This window comes from Rhinatrema bivittatum, chromosome 14 (assembly GCF_901001135.1).
Source record: "Rhinatrema bivittatum chromosome 14, aRhiBiv1.1, whole genome shotgun sequence".
Lineage (NCBI taxonomy): Eukaryota > Metazoa > Chordata > Amphibia > Gymnophiona > Rhinatrematidae > Rhinatrema > Rhinatrema bivittatum.
In genome coordinates this window covers 58,171,422-58,192,419 of record NC_042628.1, presented here as the reverse complement: position 1 = coordinate 58,192,419, position 20,998 = coordinate 58,171,422, and the positions used below count along the sequence as shown (strand labels likewise).

The following is a 20,998-nucleotide window of genomic DNA, read 5'->3' as shown; positions in this document are numbered from 1 at the left end:
CCCCTCTCTCAATCTCTGTATCTCTCACTCCCCAGCCCACCCCTTCTCTCTCACCTCCTCCAGTCCTTTTCATATCTCCCAGTTGATTCTGTCATCCGCTCCCTCTCACGCCATCTCCCATTGCCTCCTCCCTCTCATCCTCTCTCTGAAACCTTCCAGCTTCAACTCCTCCCTCCACCCCTTTTTTCACATCTCCATTCTTTTTACATCCTGTCAGTTGATTTCTGTCTTTCCTTCTCTCTCACTCTCCAGAAGTAATCCCTCCCCACCTTATCCAACACAAAAAAAATCCCTCTTACCTCTCATCCCTTTCTTCAAATAGCCCCTCTTCCAAACATCTCACTGGCCAGATCAATGATAACAGTTTCCTGGGGCTCTGGACAAAAGGTGGATGATAAAAGTGGGAAGAGAGAGCAGGCTGATGACAGAGGCAACATTTTTCTCTTGGTTAGGTTCAGTGGTTGGTGAGGGGAGGGTGGCAGTGAAAATCTCCACTGGCCATGCACACAGCCCTCCCCTTCTTTCATGGCTGGTCCCAAGCTGCTGCCACATGCTGATCGCATCAGGCCCTGATCCCTCCTTGCGCAGGGCTTCCTGCAACTACAGAAACGCATGCAAGGGCTGTGCCACTGCACAAAATATGAGTGTGTGCTTATTTACAGGCCCCATGCTGACTTCCACTACTAATGCTGCTGGCACCTAAAATGTGCTGTCACTTGAGGCACTTGAGACCCCAACTGAAGGATGTATGACCCCATTTGGGGTCCCGGCCCACAGCTTGGGAAGCTCTGGCATGCACGCTGGAGTTGAATTCACAGCTACCTTTCTCTGCCTCTACTTCCTGCAGCTTAATCGGTCATGCTGCCCCAGCACTGCTGCTATCCCTTCCCCTTCCCGGCCCTTCAGAACTGCAGTCTCTTCTTCCCACCTCACTGTGGCTGTCTGTGAGGTTGCTCAGCCGATGGCTGCCTCTCTGCTATGCACGTAGGCTCTGCCTTCAGCTATTTCCTTCCGGTCTCACTCTGCCTGGCCGCTTTAGCCTCACAGCACTATGGGCTGGCAGGCCCCCCTCTGCTCCTTACCTATTTTCTTGTTTCTTTGTTCTACTTCCTCTGCTGGCACTCTTCCTCCTCCGATGCCTGGCTGTTATCTCTTCTCCTGTGGCAGCCAAAGCCAGGCAATCCAGTGAGGTAAACAGTCATGTTTGTAAAGAAAGGAAAAAACAAAACAGAAACCATTTTAATTTACCCCTTAGCAAACTGGAATTACCTAGTGTTAAACATAAATGTAGTGCACTGCAGTGACCCCCCCCCCCTCCCTGACCAGCATCCCCTCTATTCTCCTCTCCCTGCCCAGCATCCCCAGCCTTGAACCCAGTCTCCCACTTCCCTGCCCAGTATCACCCTGCTTTCCTGAGGCCTGTTCCTTGGCTGCTCTGTGCCCCAGGCAGTCCCAGGGAACATGGCTGGTCATGTGGGTCCTTGGATGACATGACTGTTCAGATGAGTCAGCAGCTGCATAGGGACTAAGGGTCCCTATGCAGCTGCTGACTGGGTGCCAGCACTGCATAGGGACTGGGTGCCAGCACTGCATGCCAGTTATGGCATGCAGTGCTGGCACCCAGCCCCCTGATGAGTGCATCAATGCCTCCCTCCCAGATTTTGTACATTGCATCTTGTGCAGTTGTCCAGTGCCAACCCCTTCTGACAGTCCTGGCTGACTTTCTTTTCCTCCTTCCCTGCCCAGCATCCCCCTGAGAGCATGTGTGAGAGTGTGTGAGATGTGCGAGAGAGAGTGTGTGAGGAAGGGAGCATGCTTTTCTGTATTTCCAGGGCTGTTCCCGATTGGTCATTTTCACTGACATTTGTCAGACACTTTAATATTGATTTATTCAGTCCTTCACTTATTGCCGATTGGTCCTTTCACTGTCACGTCAGTGAAAGGACCAATCACCTTTCAAAAGGCTGTCCTGAAAGGGGATTGGTCCTTTTCACAGTTAAATGGCAGTGGAAAGGAGCAATCGGAGGCCAGACCTTGCGGGGAGAGAGCTTAGGTCAGGTCAGACAGGGCTCCCAGCCATGTCTCCTAGGTACCCGAGGCACTAAGGTTGCACATTTTTCCCTAGCATGTCCTTTTTAGCATGGCAGGTCATTTGAATATTACATCAGGTCCCTGGGAGAGGTGGCTGGGCGTGCATTAAGAAAGTGGGCGCTCAGCATTGAGTGCCTGCTTTCTACGCGCCGATAATGCATTGGCCTGTGTGTTAGTTGATGTGTCAGCTGTTTTGAAATACTTTATGGGTGTTTAGGGAAATTTTTAAAACATCTACATTTTTGATTACTGCATGTTCTATTCATCAGTTGTTTTGAAATATTTATTTCTGTTTATTTGTATGGTTTTACTGTTATGATTGATGATTTCTATTTCTTGCTTTTATTGTTGTATTATGAAGAATAGTGATGTTTCTGTTTTACAATTGCACTGCATACAGTCCAGCTTGTTGCAGTTTCTAGCTTAAGGCCCTGTTTACTAAAGGTTTTTTCCCATTCTGCCTCTATGGGAAAAATGCTTAGTAAATGACCCCCTTAGATTTTATCTGCATGTTTGTATTTTATGGTCTGTTTATTGTGTATTTGGCGAGGGTCTGTCTATGTTCTGCATGTGTGACCGAGGTGAGGGATTCTGCTACCGTGTAATTTCTCTGTAGGGATCTATAGCAGCCTGCCCCATGGAGCTGAGCTAAGAAATGGAGAGACTGGAAGGTAGTTCACAGGCAGGAGTAAACTTATTAAAATCTATGGAAATAGGCCTGTAAACCCCCCCCCCCCCCCCCATTCCCCCAGTGTCCAGTCCTGGTCTGAGGAAAAGGTGGCAACCCTACCTCTCCTGCACGTCCCTGCAGGCTGCCTCTTGAAATTGAAAAGAACGGATTGGAACTCCATTCCAGGCCATTCCCCCCACAAATAAGTCCTGCTACTCAGCTTCTGATTTTCTGTTACAACTGAAACACCGCCGATGAACCACCCCAGAAAAGAAAATGTGGCTTTTCAGTTATAACCTAAAACGCTCCAAACAGCCCTGCCTTTCCGATGGCAGCATCCCCCCTGCTGATTGCCGGCTGTGAATAAGCAGCAGCCCCTGAGTCATCAGGCTGCTGCTGCAACCCTCCCAAGAGAGAACAGAAAAAGGCAGCGGAGGATGGAGATGATCCTGAGAGGTGGCGAGGTGAGATCTCGAGGTTCCTACTGGGCGGGGGGGATGGGAGAAGGAGGGAGAGAATGCCTGGAGAAAGAACAAAAAAAAGTGAAAAAATATGAAAAAAATAATCCTTAAAGAAATGAAACTATAAAGAGCAAACTAAAATGAGCAAAAAAAAAAAAGAGAAAAGGAAAACAAAACGTCCCCAGCTCCTACAAATATGTGGCTAGTGCCTACATTTTCTTTTTCCACCCCTGTCTTGTTGACCCCAGTTGGTCTCAGGTCAGTGGTAGAAGAGTATTGGGGGGGGGCAGAGAGAAAGTTGTAGAAGAATGCAGCATGGCTGGGGGTTGGGGGGGGGGGGGGGAGGAGGGAGCCATTTGCTCTAGAATCAACATTGGGTTTTATAAACCGCCCACCCGACCAATGCAAGCTGCCCAAAGCAGTGTACAATAAAAAAAATTAATCTCCAACAAATGAAAAAAACAAAACAAAACTATAACAAATAAAATACCCCGCCTCCCCTTCCACCCACTAAAACTTATCCAGCGACAGCCCCCTCTTGTAACTGCTTCCTAAAAGACAAATTCATTCGTTTCCACTCTAATATGGGGGGGTAGATGACTTTGAAGCTGAGGCACCACCATGGAAAACCTAGTGCGCATTTCACTTTTCTTGCTACTTTATTGGAAGGAATTTCCCCCATATTTCCACCTCAAATTTCCTCTGTCAGCTTTGGGAAATATGCATATCAGTATCTTTGTATTTTACATAGTACAGGAGGAAATTCATTTCTGTTTGGCTTTCTTGGGGTTTCTAGTTCAGTTTTTGCCTTCACATTTCTAGTTCTAATTTTCAGCCACTTATTCTCCATTTGGTGAGGACCTGGCTGTGTCCTGCAAGTATTTTCTCTTACCCTCTTAACATCTCCTTAAACAGGCCCAGCCTTAGCACTAGAAATAAATCATTCACTGGCATAATGCCACAGCTCTGGTCTTCCGTGCCAACTGAAATCAGAGACGAGGCAGAGTTTTTATCAATGATCAAAGACATGGCTCTGTAGAAAGACCTCAGAGCTAGGTGCATTATCAGTTTCCAGTTTTCTAGGGTAACTGCCTGGTATTATTGGCGTGTGCGACCTGTGCGCCATGCTCAGGTTGGCACCGCACACCCTCCCTCCTGCACCATCATCACGGGACCGGCCCCCTCGGGAATGCTGTGAAGGATCAGCCTGCTGAGAGGAGGAGGGGAAGAGAGAATGAGCGGGTATTGCTGCTGTGCAGGAAAGGAGGGAGGGAGGAGGATGATGGGCACTGTGAGAACGGGGAAGGAGCGGGACAGAAGGGATACAGGTGCTGTGCGGAGGGTGGCGGGGGAGATGGGCATACTATGCCAGAGTCACCACCACAGCCAAAGGAGGGAGTACTGTGCCAGAGCAGCCACAAAAGGGGTTCACTAATTTCGGTTTTCACATAGCCTAGAGCCAACCCTGCCTAGGAGATTTAGGATAAGGAAAGTCTTACAAGGTGCCAGGCTAGTAAGTGAGCTTCTGAGGGAATCTGCAATGCGCTAAGCGCTGTAGTTATTTGTATTAGATGCAATCAATTTGTGAAAAATGTTGGAAAATTAAGGATCAGTGCCACAGTTACTGCTGTGATCGCATAAAATGTGGGACTCATTAGGATCGACTAGACCGTGTGTATATGGAGCAGACAGATGTCGAGATACGGCAGGCACCGGTTTAGGTCTGCTATATACATGGGATTATTAGTGGGATTATGGGAGATGAGGGATCTATATATTGTCTTTTGGTTTGGATATTTTGTGTTGGGATTTTAATGATGAGCGAGGAAAAGAGAAATGTGATGAGACAGCAATGAGGAAGTTTTTATGTATTCATTTAATTACTGTTTAGGATTCAACTAAATGCTGTAATCTGCTTTGTCCTGAATGTAAATCAGAAAAGCAGGCCGTAAAGCAGGTGATATTTTACACTGATTTGATTGTTTTTAGAGATTATATGGTCTATTCATTTTATAAGTAAATAAATTCAATTTAAGTGGCACTCTTTCTGAAAAATCCCTTCTGATAATGCAGGCTCTCCTTATTACTTATCCCCTCCCCCTGCCCTCCAGGCCTTTCTACTCATCTCCAGTCCTCCCTTCATCTCATTTCATTGGTGCTGGTCCCAGTGGAGATCTTGAGGTAGCAATAGGCAAAAAATCATCATGGAACTTGTAAACTGTCAACACCATCTACTCCTCCTTTCCCAAGGGCTTTCCATTACCAAGAAAACCCGTGCAAGGGATGGGGCTGCCAAGAATCCATGGCCCCTGCCAGTTCACAGGGCCCCTGCTGGTTATTACAGCAGTGACACCTGAAGACTTCCATCCAGTGGCCCTGCTTGTGGCCCCTACCCCCTCTGGTTGCACCAGCGCCCTGTGCTATGTGTCACAATCCACCCTAAAAGCTGGCCCTATCCATAGAGACCGCATTTACCTTCTCTAAAATCCACTGAAAAGTTCCAGCTGTGTTGTTGATTTGCTGGTGGATTAGCATCATTCCCTGCAAAGCAGACAGTGAGAAACACAAGACATCACACATTGGCTGTTTCCCTTCCCCCAGCTTTCTCATTTCTCACAGGGCAATGTGTCTGCAGCCTCTTGTGCAAGATACAGGAGTGTACTGTGAGGAAATGAAACCAGAAGTCAGGCTGCAGAAAGGAGATGCCATGCAATAGTTTAATGCTGCAAAACCTAACTCTAGTTTAGTGTTAACAGTTTTCTCCATGTATTATACCTGAGGAAATTCTGCACAAAACAGTTTAAAAAAAATCTGTTCATGCTATTTTAAAATTCTTTGTCAACTAACTTACAGGCCAATACAGTACAGTGCACTCCGGTGGAGCACACTGTTAACCCGCAATTGGACGCATGTTTTCGACACGCTAGCGTTACCCCTTATTCAGTAAGGGGTCGAAAATGCACGTCTAAGCCCCCCCGAACCTAATAGCGCCTGCAACATGCAAATGCATGTTGATGGCCCTATTAGGTATTCCCGCGCGATTCGGAAAGGAAAATGTGCAGCCAAGCCGCACATTTTACTTTCAGAAATTGGCTCTCCCACGGACTTTACTGTATCGGCCCGCCTATTTGTTAGAAAACCACAACATAATCACTGCCTTTGGGTAAAAATGAATTTACACTGCAATGCTGAAAAATATTATTAGTTTTTGTTGCAGAATTTCCACAGAAATACTATAATAGACAGGGCTTTTGGTTTTCAGTGATTTGCTTTAGGAAACTACTGTGTCCAAGAAGGGCTCTGTGTACACAGGCCCGGCGTGACCGGCTGTGCACACCATGCATTTGCACGGGGCGACACACCTGAGAGAGCAGCGGCAGCAGGAAAGGACATTGGACTGCCAGCAGAGCTCAAACCGCCGGTGGCTGAAAATGAAAAAAGGCCGGGAAGAAGAGAGGCAGGTCGTGAGCAAGTTGAGGAAATGCCGCTGCAGTTTCCTCTGTTAGCCGCGCGTGTGCGCTCACAACTTTCCGGCCCCCACCCACCTCAATCGCAAGAAGGCTGGCGGGTCTGAAGGAAAAACAAGGCCGAGGGGGCTGTGGTGTACCAGGCCCAATCTTATACCGCCTATACGGATACTCTCCTCGCCACAACCATCAAAACCTCATTAAATAAACGTACTCTTTCCACAGCAGGCCCCGTGCTATGGAACTCTCTACTACCATTGCTCCGGAAAGAACCTTGCCCTATCACCTTTAAAAAGAGACTCAAAACTTGGATATTCGAACAAGCTTTCTTTTTTTTTTTTTTATATTTTATTAATTTTCAAATAATATAACACTTTGTAAGGAAATACAGAAATCCAATTGCCAAAAGGGAAAAATTTACACTTCTTCCGTATATATTCTAAATATATGGATTTAGGAAAAACTCAACTGCATTACATTGGAAATAGTGAGGGGGGAGGATATCCAAGGAAAATATAAGGAGAAATGTGGAAATCATAACATATCATATTTACTATTGATAGGAGCCCATTACAATATATGTCCCTTAATATACAAGGCTATGTCCCCCCTTCTAGAAACTGTCTCAGCTGTTCGGGCAGAAAAAAAATATAGGTATTCCCCATATATTTTATTACACATTTACATGGAAATCTTAAAAGGAAAGTCGCGCCTTTGGCCAAAACCTCAGGTCGCATATTAATAAACATTTTCCTCCATTGTTGGGTGGCCCTAGAAAGGTCTGGATAGACCCTAACTGTGGCCCCCATAAAGGGAGTATTAATGTTTTGGAAATACGCTTTCATCATAGTAGCTCTGTCTGGTTCAGTGAAGAAGGACACAAACAAAACTGCTCTCTCAATTATTTCCAAGTCTGAATTTTCTAGATACTCCGTGAGGTTTTCTAAATCCACCCTATTTTCTCCCATAGGTAATTGTGTAGTCACACCTTTAACAGGTAAAAATAAAACTTTTTTTAAAGAAGGGTGCAATTCCACAGGGATCTTTAGAACCTCCGTCATGTATCTTTTAAAAGTCAATAATACTGGTTCACCCATAACTTTAGAAAAGTTCACCACTCTGATATTCAAATGTCTTAAGTAATTCTCAATAGACTCTATTCTTCTTTGTGATGATAATCGATCTCTCATTAAAGAAATGTTCAAATCTTGAACCTGTTTAACTTTTACAGATATATCTTGGAAGGCCAAATTATGTAGAATAGTATTCTCTTTCTGGTCTTTCTCCACCACATCCAGTCTTTTCACCATTACCCCCATCTGCTGAGATTGGTCTCTAAGGGTGTGGGCATTGGCCATCATTAGGTCCCAAAGGGACTCTAATGTTATCTCCGCCGGTTTCACAAACTCCCAGGGCACTGGGGCTACAGTTCCTACCTCCTCCAGTCTAGACCTCCGGTCTGATATTCCTGGTGGTGTGGTTCTCACGCCGAGGTTCCCCCCTTCTGGGATCTCCCACTCCTGCTGCGGTGGAGGTTGGACCGAAGCTCCCACCCCTGCTCCTACAACGCCAGGGAGTTCCTCCGCCTTGAATTTCATCGGCCATTCTTGGGTCGATGTATCCAATACCTCCAGCGTCGACAAGTGGAGAGCTGCATAGCGGACCACGGGGATCCGGGGGGCTCAGTGTGATTTCAACAGGTGATAGTCTCGCTCCTCTCGAGACTACCACAGTGGCGCATGGCTCCCCCGATCGGGTTCCTGGGATCGCGAAGTCAGTTATTATCCGCTGTCCTGAGGTGCAAGGTAGGTCCGGAGGATATATCCTAACCTTGCCCTTCGTCTTATGAGGCATTTCATCAAGAAAGTAAATACATTTGAGGAAAATAAACTTCTTTTTAGGAAAACGATGCAGAGCAGCGAAACTCAGCGTCCTGCAGCAGCGGCCATCTTGACTCTTCCCCCTCGAACAAGCTTTCTATCCATAACAATAATTCCGCTCAAGCTTTCCAAATATGTGTACTTTGTACCATGACTACTTTTATTTAGCCAGGTCCTCTCTAGAACCTCACTCATTCTTTATTGTATTCTTTGTTATTTAATCCCCAGTTTACTTGATCCAAGTTTATCCTCCTGTTCGATGTAATTGCATTTGGTCATGCCTGTTTAATGTTATAGGAAGCAGCGCAACTTGTCTTGCGCTGCGTATTTTAACATGGGAGTAAGGGGCAGGGAGCATAGTCAGGGAAGGGATAGACGGAGGGGGGGGATGGGTGGGATGACAACCAGGGCAATGGCAACAATTTTGAATTGGTGCATTGCGATTGGTTGTCAGGTTTTCAAAGTTGTGGGTAAGCGGGGAACGCTGGCAGTTGAGCAGCAACTACGAAGCGAGCAGCTGAATTTTGCTTCGCTGTGGGTGCTGATCAACTCCAGTGTCAGGTAGTGCGGTGGTACGGGTTTTCAAAAAAAAAAAAAAAAAGAAAATCATGAGCGGTTCGAGGAGAAGCAAGGCTGGGAGGCCCGCGGACGCGGCGATGTCGTTGGTGCCCCTGCTGTCCAGGGCGAGTGGTGAGTTTACTCGGGGCACGGGTTATCATTCCCTCCCGGGCTTGCCCTCGGCTGATGGCGCTGGGGCACGTTCCGATGTCGTTGCGGCCGTGGGGGGTCCTATGCCAGCCTCCGCGAGGCGCGAGCCCTCCCCTGCGGGCTCCCCGCTGTTGGTATCGGAGTCCGGGGAGAGCGGGGCGGAGCCTGATTTTGAGGCGGCTGCCCCGGCGATTTTTTCTAACGTTCGTGCCCAGGGTTTCGTCCCCCGATCGCCCCAGGCCCCGGCTCGCCCGGGTGTTTCGGGTTTCGGGGCCCTTGGGTGGACGGGGAGAGCGTGTTTCGGCGCCGAGTTCCCCGCGGCGGCGGATTTTACCTCAGCGGTGGGCAGGGTGAGGGAGGAGGTCGGCCCTGTCAGTCCGGGTGTTGGTGCGAATTCCAGGAGGCCCAGAGCGCGTGGCAGCGCCGCGCGGACTGTTGGTTCTCCTCAGCCTGCGGCAGTGCGGCGCGCGCGAGCTGTTAGGGGGAGGAGCCCAGAGCCTCTGCGTGGTGTCAGCAGGGCCAAGGGTCGAGCGGCGGGAGGGCGGGGGCTAGCAGAGCAGGGGCTCGAGCAGGAGTCAGTCGGGGGAGGAGCAGGCAGGCGGCGATCAAGTATCAGCATGCAGGGTTGGGACAGCCTGGTGCTCCGGGGCCCTCGGCGCCTGTCTCGATCCACCCGAGAGTCGGTAGGGAGGGTGTGGGGTTCAGCAACTTCGCAGAGATGCCGGCAGGGGTGGAAGGGGGGGAGGAGGTCTTCATCCCCATATCAGCTGTGGCGGACCTAATTAAACAATGTATAGGCAGGGGCTTGGACGGTGCGGGGTTGCCCAGGTTTGAGCCCATTAAGGGTTCCTATGGGCCTGGCGGGTGGTCAGCTGGAGCTCGTACGGGCCTTGGGGCAGGTAGGGGCCCTGCGGGGGGGGCAGAGCAAGAGGTTGAGCTATATCATGAATTAGCCAGGGGCTTGGGCGCAGGGGGGAGAGGCATGGGGTATAGGGCGCAGAGGCAGGAAGGGGAGTGGGGGGGTTTTGGGTCTGTTTCAGGTGCAGAGGGAGACGAGGCGGCAGGACCTTCGCGGCGTGAATCATGGAGAGAGCACGAGGTGGAGGTGAGGCGCGAGGTGCGCAAGAGAGGACAGGAGGAGATGCGGTCGAGGGGAGAGCCAGAACCCTGCGGGGGATCCCTGTTTAGTGGCGAGGCTGGAACAGCGCGAGCGCAAAGAGGTAAGCAAGGAAGGTTTACAGATGGGAAAGATCAGGGGCCAGTTAAGAAAATGAAAAGGGTGCGGAGCCCTAGTTCCTCTAGTTCTTCGACATCGTCCACTAGTTTAAGTAGTGGGCGCAGGGTAATTAGATCGGTGCTGGGAGATGGTCCCGGGCAGGATATGGGGCATCCAGCGTTGGCCTCGCTAACCGAATTGTGGGAGGAAGTGCCCAAGCGTTTACTAAAAAGGATACGTAGAAGAAAATTTGTGGATATCTTTAAATTGCTGGAAGGGCGTCGTGGGGGGCGTAGAAAAAACAGGAAGGGTAAGAAAAAAGGCAAGGGAGCCAAGAAAGGTCCAAAAATCTCAAAAAATATAGTTAATTGGGTGCGAGGTTTTTTGAGATTGGTGAGTGTAGTGAGCCACTTTGACTGCACGCAATACGGTGCTTTGCTGTCTTATGCGGACAGCATATTGGGTGCCTTCAGGGATTATGACGGTTGGGCTTGGCTCAACTATGACGAGAAATTCAGGGATAAGATGGCGGGTAATAAATTTATGTCTTGGGGTACGCAGGACATTCATTTGTGGTTAACACAGATGACCAATAAGGGGTTAGGTAGCGGTAAAAGCGGAGTGTCAAGCGGCGTGGGGGGGTTGGGAGGCGGAGGAGCAGCGGTAGCAGGGGTCAAAGGGAATTCCTTTCGTAGCACCGGGGTGCCTCGACGAAGTGAAGGAGGTAGTCAAGCAGTGGGGACCATTACGGACGTGTGCTGGCGTTTCAACAAGCTCACTTGTTTGTTCCCGGAGTGTAAGTTTAGGCACGCATGCTCCGCATGCGGTGGAGCCCACCCTGCCACAAAATGTGGGCAAGGCCAGAAACCAGCCGTTAGCAAGGGTGTTAAACAGTGAAGCGATACATCAAAAAGCGGACTCACCCCTTGTGGTAAGGGTATTGTTAGAATATTTGCAAGATTACCCCAATATAAATGCAAGGATGTTGCTAGGAAAAGGTTTTATGGAAGGCTTTAAAATTCCATATGTGGGCCCGGGCTATGGGGGGAGGGCAAGGAACGCCAGATCGGCGTATAGGTTAGCGGACGTGGCAAGGGACAAATTGCGGGAGGAAATAAAATTGGGTAGAATTATCGGGCCTTTTGGGGACAAGCCTTTTGAGGCAATGCATTTGTCACCGTTGGCAGTCATTCCGAAAAAAGCTTTGGGTAAATACAGGTTGATATTGAATTTATCACACCCAAAAGGGTCGGCGGTTAATGATTTTATTCCTAGGGAGGAGTGCACGGTGAAATATGCGTTGTTCGAAGAGGCCATTGATTTAGTAAGAAAAGCGGGGGTGGGTGCGCTCATGGCTAAGGCGGATGTAGAGGCGGCTTTTCGATTGCTCCCAATTCATCCATCGTGTTTTCCGTTGCTGGGCTTTTATTTCGATAAGGGTTATTTCATTGATCGTTGTTTGCCGATGGGATGTGCTGTCTCTTGCGCGTTTTTTGAGGCGTTTAGCACTTTTTTGCAGTGGGTCACAGCACAGCGCAATCATTGTGCCAGATTGTTGCATTACTTGGATGATTTTTTGTTTGTTGGGTCCAGGGATTCTGAGGAATGTCAGATGCAGCTGAAGGGTTTTTTGGAGGTGACGGAGGCGTTGGGTGTACCGATAGCTCACGATAAGACAGAGGGGCCGGTTACGAAACTCACCTTCCTGGGCATTGAATTAGATTCGGTAGACATGGTCTGCAGGTTACCGGAGGACAAAGTGTGCAAGTTGCATGAGTTAGTTAAAACGGTGCAAGGAGCAAGAAAGGTGACGTTAAAACAGTTGCAGTCCTTGATAGGCTCGTTAAATTTTGCATGCAGGGTTATCCCAATGGGAAGGGCTTTCCTTCATAGATTGTCATATAGAACGGTGGGTGTCAAAGCAGGGCATCACTACATTAGAGTCACGAAGGACGTAAAAAATGAATTGGCGGTGTGGGACAGATTTTTAGAGGAGTTTAACGGGGTGCGGGTGATGCAGGCTGAGGAAATTTCAAATGAAGAATTAGAGCTATTTTCTGATGCAGCAGGTTCCTGCGGTTTTGGATTATATTTCCAGGGGAGGTGGTGTGCTGAAGCGTGGATGGGTTCAAGAAGGTGTGATAACGAACATCACCTTCCTAGAACTTTTTCCCATAGTGGTGGCTTTGACGATCTGGGGTAAGGAGCTGCAGAATAGGAGATTGGTTTGGTGGTGTGATAATTTAGGTGTGGTGCAGGTAGTGAACAAGTTGGCGGCAAAATGTCTAAGGGTTTCGGGATTGTTGAGGGAAATGGTTTTTCTGTGTCTTTATTGGAATGTGACGATACGAGCGCGGCATGTACCTGGGAATGTGAACTTGATTGCGGATGCTTTTTCTCGTTTCAAGTGGGACGTCTTCAGGGCCGAGGCGCCCCATGCTTCGTTACGGGGAGAGATCTTTCCGGAACAACTGTGGCAGATCATCAAGACGACTCCTGGGAGATGATTCGTCGATCGTTGGCTCCGTCCACGTGGAATTCTTACATGTCTGGCAGAGGAGTAGTGGCTAGGTTTTTGCGGGGGAGAGGATGGAGGAGGGGGGCAGTGAAGGATACGGAGGTTGGGCAGTACATATTATGGGCTAGGAGAGCAGGATACACATTGGGGTCTGTGCGTTGCCATTTGACAGGTTTCGCGTTTTTTCAGAAGCTGGCGGGAGAACAGGATCCTACCGGGAGCTTCCTAGTCAGGAGGATGTTAAAAGGGTGGGGGAGGGGGTATAGGCAGCGAAGAGACCGACGGCAGCCGATCCGATATGAGGATTTGGTTACTCTGGCGGAGTGTTTAGGTGAGGTCTGTCATTCGAATATGAGGTTTTATTGTTTCGTGTTGCCTTTTCATTTGCCTTCTTTGGAGCGTTGAGGGTTAGCGAATTGGCGGCTCGGTCAAAAACGACGGGTGGACATGGTTTAGGAGTTCAAGACGTGGGGGTGTATGAGGAACTGGTCCGGCTACGGATTCGGCATTCCAAGATGGACCAATGGGGTAGGGGGGCCTGGGTTTCGTTAGTTAAAGCGCGTGACTGGATCGTGTGCCCTGTGCGGACGGCAGTGGCTTTTCTCAGAGTCAGGCCGGGTAGGAAGGGGCAGTTTTTAATGCATGCCAATGGTGAAGCATTAACGATTTTTCAGTTTGCGCGAGTGTTGTACAAAATAGTGGAAAGGTTAGGGTGGGATACGAAGCGATACACAACGCATTCGTTTAGAATAGGGGCGGCGACAACGGCTGCAGAATTAGGTTGGTCGGATGGTAGTATCAAAAGGTTGGGACGTTGGAAATCGGAGGTTTTTCGGGCTTACGTGCGGACCTAAGGTTGTTAGGAGTGGCAAGTATCTGGGCGATTAATGCTGGTTTTTGCATTACAGACGCGGATGGGGTGGATCGGCTCCGTGACTGTGCCTGGATCGTGGGCCACTCCTTCGTGCACCGAGCGAAACGGAGAGCAGCGAAGCGACCTTACGAGGAGAACTTGAATCTGAATACAGATCGTTGGAGGGTGCAGTGGTTTGGAAAAGGGGGAATGGGATGGGAAGACTTGCTGCCTTTTCTTCAGGCAAAAGTGGGAATTATGGGACCTCCAAGTATCTTAATTATATACTTAGGGGGTAATGACATAGGCAAGTTGTCTTGTCGTAAGCTGATTGGAATTATGCGAAAGGATTTGGCGCGCATCATGAGTCTCTGGCCTGAGATGAAAGTTGGATGGTCTGAGATTATCATTCGCATCAAACATCGTACAGAGCGGGTGTGGAAGAACGGGGTGAAAAAATTGAATAGACAAATTGGGAAATGGGTGGTGCAGCAAGGGGGGTTTTGGATCCGACATGAGTGGTCTTGGGGTATGTTGGAGGGATTCTTTTTGGGGGATGGGGTACATCTGTCGGACGTAGGCATGGACCTATACAATAATGCCTTGGAGGAAGGGCTGGAGCAGCAAGTTTAGAAGAAAGGCCGCAGTTGGGGGGGAACAAAGGCAAAGCATTTTGCCTTTGTTAGTGGCGGAAAAACCCGAGCCAATAGTTGATTTGTATTGTGGGTATGGGTGGGGGGGGAACAGATGGAGGGGGGAGGGGAAATGCCTGTGTAGTTTTGGGGCTGCTACGCGGGAAGGCCTAAAGAGCAAGATGGGGCCGATGCTAAGGTCCAATGCTTACCCTCGCTAGAGACGAGGCGGGGTGAGCTGGGGGTGGGGGGTGGGAACAAAGTCTTACCATTCTGGCAAGGTGGTAAGTGAAGAGGGAAAGGTGGGGGGTGTGGGGGGGGGGAGGATGGGGGTAGGTTTTTTGGTTGATTGTATTAATATTTAGTGGCTCGGGTTATTATTGTGTTGTTTAATAAACTGCGGCCTAAATTTCATGCCATTAAATTGTCAGAGTGGTTTGTACGGGGTATGTAGGAGGGGGAGAAGCGAAGGGCCGTCTTGCTTCCTCATGTTATAGGAAGCAGCGCAAGCTTGTCTTGCGCTGCGTATTTTAACATGGGAGTAAGGGGCAGGGAGCATAGTCAGGGAAGGGATAGATGGAGGGGGGGGGATGGGTGGGATGACAACCAGGGCAATGGCAACAATTTTGAATTGGTGCATTGCGATTGGTTGTCAGGTTTTCAAAGTTGTGGGTAAGCGGGGAACGCTGGCAGTTGAGCAGCAACTACGAAGCGAGCAGCTGAATTTTGCTTCCCTCCCTCCCACCCGATGGAACGGAGTGTGTTTCCTGGTGCTACTGTTAATTGTCGCAGTTTGGCGGAAAAACCCGAGCCAATAGTTGATTTGTATTGTGGGTATGGGTGGGGGGGGAACAGATGGAGGGGGGAGGGGAAATGCCTGTGTAATTTTGGGGCTGCTACGCGGGAAGGCCTAAAGAGCAAGATGGGGCCGATGCTCAGGCCGAATGCTTACCCTCGCTGGAGACGAGGCGGGGTGAGCTGGGGGTGGGGGGTGGGAACAAAGTCTTACCATTCTGGCAAGGTGGTAAGTGAAGAGGGAAAGGTGGGGGGTGTGGGGGGGGGAGGATGGGGGTGTTTTTTGGTTGATTGTATTAATATTTAGTGGCTCGGGTTATTATTGTGTTGTTTAATAAACTGCGGCCTAAATTTCATGCCATTAAATTGTCAGAGTGGTTTGTACGGGGTATGTAGGAGGGGGAGAAGCGAAGGGCCGTCTTGCTTCCTCATGTTATAATGTAAACCGAATTGATATGTAACTTTGCTACATGAATTTCGGTATATAAAAATGTTAAATAAATAAAATAAATAAATGTATGTGAACCTGTTTGCATGTGTCTGTGTCAGAGCTTAAAAGTGATGTCTGTGTCAGAGCTTTTGTTCATGTGTATGTGTCTGTGTGAGAGCTTATGTGTGAGTACATGTATGCACCTGTGAGAGCCTGTGTCACATAAAGGCTCTAACAGGCATGCACATACACACAGTGTATCTGTGAGGGGGAGAGAGAGTGTGTGTGAGAGTTTAGGCATGGATATGAGAGATGGAATGTGTGAGAGAATGAAATTGTGTGTGTGTGTGTGTGTGAAGATAAAGTTTGTGTGGCCCTACATAGTAACATAGTAATGATGGCAGAAAAAGATCAAAATGGTCCATCTAGTCTGCCCAGCAAGCAAGGTAGTAACTGCCGCTCCGTGCAGGTTACCCCCATGTTTCTCTTAAGGGTAGTAACTGCCACTTCCTGCCGATTAAGCTTTTTTATTTATTCCCATCCTCTAGCCTTTTAGGGATCCACAGTGTTTATCCCATGTCCCTTTGAAATCCTTCACAGTTTTAATCTTCACCACTTCCTCCCCCAATGCACAACAATCTCAGGGTGACTGGAAATCAAAAGATCCCAGGTATGGAAAACAGATATTTTAATCCTTATTAGTTTTAATTTTGGGGTGTGATTTGATGTTTGTGCTGTTTTAAATATTTTATTGTTTTTTTGGGAAATATTAGAACATTTTAATTATTGGATTTTCTTTTTTATTCATCAGATGTTTTGAAATATTTTAGTGGTGTTTGGGAAATTTTGGATATTCTTTAACTGGTTTGAAATATTTCTTTTTATGACTATGATTTTACTGTTATGATTGATGATTTCTTGATTTTATTATTTACTGTTTTATGAAGAATGGTAATGTTTCTGTTTTTCCATTGTTGCTCTGCATGTAGAGGCTGGCTTGTTGTGGGTTCAGTTCTTTTCTGCATGCTTCTATTTATACGTTCTGGTCTCTTTATTCTTTATTTGGTCAGGGTCTGTCTGTGTTCTCCATGAATGACCAAGGTGAGATATTCTGCTACCATATAATTTATCTGTAGTGATCTATAGCAGTCTGATTTGTTCTGTTTTCCTAATATTGATGTATTGGTGATGTAGGTCTTGGTGTAACATGTGCAGTGTTGCCTTTTCATAGATAAAGCTGTTACGGTTTGAGTTAGGGTTGTGTTGGTATGGGATGTTTACTATATTGTAATGGTAATTCCATTTATTCACGGCTTTCTAAGAGCCAAGCCCACACCCAGCACACATTACAAAAAGTCTGATTCCATAGAAGTTCCAAGTGTATTTTTTGCAGAGTTTTCTGGTTGGCACCACAGGACTGCATGTAAAGCAGAGTTGCTTGCCTGTAACAGTGTTCTCCCAGGACAGCAGGATGTTAGTCCTCACATATGGGTGACATCATCAGATGGCGCCCTGTCACGGAACACTTTTGTCAAAGTTTCTAGAACTTTGACTGGCATACTGAGCATGCCCAGCATGCCACTAACCCTGTAGCCGCCAGGGGTCCCCCTTCAGTCTCATTTGTAGCAAAAGTACAAGCGAAAAATAAAATAATAAAACAGTTTCGAACCCAACTCCATGGGGTGGTGGGCAGGTTTCATGAGGACTAACATCCTGCTGTCCTGGGAGAACACCTGTTACAAGTAAGCAGCTCTGCTTTCTCCCAGGGCAAGCAGGATGGTAGTCCTCACATATGGGTGAATAGCAAGCTACAGGCTGCATCATACGAAATAGGCTAACCAGCACACATGTGCAACAGGCACAACAACTGGGGTGCTGTTGGCAAGGATGAGGCAGCCTGAAATTCACAGCGGGTCGAGATAGGACGAGTTGGGTTCCTACACTGGGAACAAATTTCTTAGGACGGACTGGCCAAAGATGGAATCCTGTCACCCAGCCTTGTCCAGGCAGTAATGAGTTGTGAAGGTGTGGAAAGAGCTCCATGTCTCAACCCTGCAGATGTCAGCAATCGGTAGTGAACGGGTAGTGTGCTACTGCGTGTGCCTTCACTCGTCCCTGCAGTGGAAGGCCTGCTTTTTGGTAGCAGAATGCAATGCAGTCTGCTAACCAGTTTGATAGTTTTTGTTTGCCTACTGTTAAAGCTTCCTCTATGCTTATGGCCAGGGACATAAGAACACTTAGACTCAGTAAAAAGTATAATGTATTTTTATTAGTCAATATAAGTGTTCTCGGGAGATGCTGGGTACTGGGTGCCCTTAGTCTTTCAATCTGACCAGCATCTCATCGTATACAGAAAGTGATCCTTGTTTTATAGATAACATTCAAATACAGGGTAGAAGGTTCTAGAGACTTGCATGACTGCCCAAAGGATCATTTACATAAGTTGTGATGTCAACTGCATGATTAAATCATCGCTAACTATCCTGATTGGCTTCCCAGGATGTGTAGCCCATTTCCCATGACTTTCTTTGTTCTGGTAAACTCTTACTGGTCAAGACAATCAACACGTCTGTAACTGTGTGGATTACAAACTCCTGAGAACAGTGCCTGAAGCTCCCCTGTGGTGACTCTATGAATAGACATCACCTGTCTGGTGCCAGCTTGCCTCCACAGATATCCAGGGACATTCTGTAAGTCACTCAGAGTCCATTCAGCCCAGGCAGGCCAAAGACACACAGAGGGTTCTGGGGATTTCCTTCTCCATTTTGGTTCAGGCATACTTCTCACTACTGGATTCCCAAGTTTGTTCTTATCAAAAGAGACAAAGAGTTGGGTGGACTTCTGTAGTTCTGTAGTGCGGTCTAAGTAAAATGCAAGAGCACGCTTACAGTCCAAGGTGTGCAGAGCTCGCTCACCCTTGGAAAGAAAGTGGGCAAGACTATGGACTGATTTAAATGGAAATCAGTTACCACCTTAGGAAGGAATTTAGGATGAGTGCGAAGAACCACCCCGTCATGGAGGAACCTCGCATAGGGTGAGTAGGTCACAAGGGCCTGTAACTCACTTACCCTGCAAGCAGACGTGATGGCTACTAGGAAAAGTACCTTCCATGTAAGGCATCTGAGTTCGCAGGAGTGCAAGGGCTCAAAAGGAGTGTGCATGAGCCGTGCAAGGACAACATTGAGGTCCCATGCCATGACCGGTGGCCGTAGAGGAGGCTTAAGCTGTACCAGGGGTTGAGCCATTATCGGGGCATCCCCTATTCCCTGATGGTAAGCAGAAATGGCACTAAGGTGCACTTGGGTAGATGATGTCTGGAGACCAGATTCCAAGAGATGCCAGAGATAGTCTAATAGCTTGGATGTGGGGCAAGAAAAGGGATAAAAGCCCTTCTGCGTGCACCACAAGGAAAACCTCTTCCATTTAGAGTGGTAAGATTTCCGCATGGAAGGCTTTCATGAAGCTACAAGGACTTGAGAGATGCCACTAAAAAGATTGAGTGGTTGTAGAATCAACCTTTAAACATCCAGGCTGTCAGAGACAAGGTCTGGAGGTTCGGGTGGTGTAGCTTGCCGTGATTCTTTATGATGAGGTTGGGCGCCGTGCCCAGGCGAATGGGTTCCTGGACAGAGAGGTCGCGAAGTATGGGGAACCATACTTGGCGTGGCCAATATGGGGCTATGAGTATCATTAAGCCTCGGTCCTGTTGCAGCTTCACGAGAGTCTTGGCTATCAGCGGAATTGGAGGATATGCGTACAGCAGACCTGTGTTCCAGGGACGGGTGCAGGCATCCATGGTTGGTGTTCATCGGTCCCTGTGTAGGGAGCAGAAGCGTTCCACTTTGTAATTCTGACTGAATGCAAAGAGGTCGATGGTCGGATGACCCCACCTGTGGAAGATTCTGCTCACAACCAAGGAATCCAGAGACCACTCGTGGGGTTGGAAATGTCAGCTGAGGTGGTCCGCCTGTGCATTCTCTGTGCCTACTAGATAGGTGGCTCACAGCAGTATGGAGTACGACAGGGCTCAAGCCCAAATCTGCGCCGCCTCCTGGCACAGTAGGTAAGAGCCTGTGCCCCCCTGTTTGTTTAGGTACCACATTGCAACTTGGTTGTCTGTTTGGATCAGGAAAACTTTGTTGGAGAGGCAGTCCTGGAATGCATACATAGAAACATAGAAACATAGAAATGACGGCAGAAGAAGACCAACCGGTCCATCCAGTCTGCCCAGCAAGCTTCACACATTTGTTCTCATACTTAACTGTTTCTCTTGGCTCTTAGTAACCTTATGTTCTAATTCCCTTTTCACCCCCACCATTAATGTAGAGAGCAGTGCTGGAGCTGCTTCCAAGTGAAATATTAAGTTTGATTAGTTGGGTAAGCGGCAGCATAGCTCTCTGCCATGAAGCAGAGGGCAATGCTGGAAATGTGTGAAGTATCAGTTTTTCTTTTCCCCTGTCATTGAAGCAAGGAGTCATGCCGGACATGCACCGAAAGTGAAGAATGCCTTGAAAGTCACATTAACTATCATCAAATATTGAAAAGCCTAATAATTGGTAATACCTATAAGCCCATGAACCCATCCCTGTTTTTTTTTTCTTTTTTTCTTTTCTTTTTTTAATTGGGAGATGGATGCCCTTCATCCTTCTACTCTGTGAAGGTGGACACCTACCACCGGCCACTGGCATCCCGCTCCGTTAATGCCTCTGTGGCTACTGCCGCTCCATGCAGTGTTTTACTACCTGCTCTTTATATGCGTCCTCTAGAACTGATGGATCCCATCCCTGGGTTTTTTTATTATTTATTTAATTGGGAGATGACAGCCCTCCATCCTTCCGCTCCGTGAAGGTGGACACCTACCACTGGCCACTGGCATCCCGCTCAGCCTGGTGGCACGGGCTGAGTCGGCAAAGCTCGAGGAGTGGTGCGAACATCGAGGGAGCCGGTTCCGGTGCTGGTATGAGGGCCGGCACCAACGGAAATTAAAAGTCTCGTAGTGCATTCAGCACTGCCTCTTTATGCGGTCCAATTCCTCCCAGGAAGCCGGCATAGGTGGCATGGCAATCGGGGTAGGAGGCAGGCTAGGCGTCACCGGAGCTTCCATGGGGGCCCGTGGAAGCTCGGTGCCCGGCACCAGTAGGTAATGCCTAGGGGTCCCGGGTCCAAAGGAGGATGGGGGCTCCTCTCCCCAGGCCCTCTTCGCAGGCAGCTCGATGGAAGTCTGTGCCGCTGTGGTATTGGTGCCGGCACTGGTCGGGGACGCCCATCGGTGCCGGT

General features: G+C 48.4%; 1 protein-coding gene across 1 annotated transcript; it reads left to right on the top strand.

Moving 5' to 3' along the window:
• The first annotated feature begins 9,225 nt into the window (after positions 1-9,225).
• On the top strand, positions 9,226-14,579 carry LOC115075628. The gene is made up of 3 exons (XM_029576199.1): positions 9,226-9,259; positions 10,318-10,497; positions 13,920-14,579. Exons 1-3 carry the CDS (start codon positions 9,226-9,228, stop codon positions 14,495-14,497), a joined length of 792 nt encoding a protein of 263 aa, XP_029432059.1. The 3' UTR covers positions 14,498-14,579.
• Positions 14,580-20,998: the final 6,419 nt, after the last annotated feature.

What these genes read in the sequence shown, in the direction of transcription:
- LOC115075628 (XM_029576199.1), top strand. Translation starts at nt 9,226, where the DNA reads ATGTCGTTGGTGCCCCTGCTGTCCAGGGCGAGTG. An exon ending in CCTGCTGTCCAGGGCGAGTG is followed by an intron (nt 9,260 to 10,317) that starts GTGAGTTTACTC and finishes GGTCTGTTTCAG; the next exon opens with GTGCAGAGGGAGACGAGGCG. An exon ending in AACAGCGCGAGCGCAAAGAG is followed by an intron (nt 10,498 to 13,919) that starts GTAAGCAAGGAA and finishes TTTGCATTACAG; the next exon opens with ACGCGGATGGGGTGGATCGG.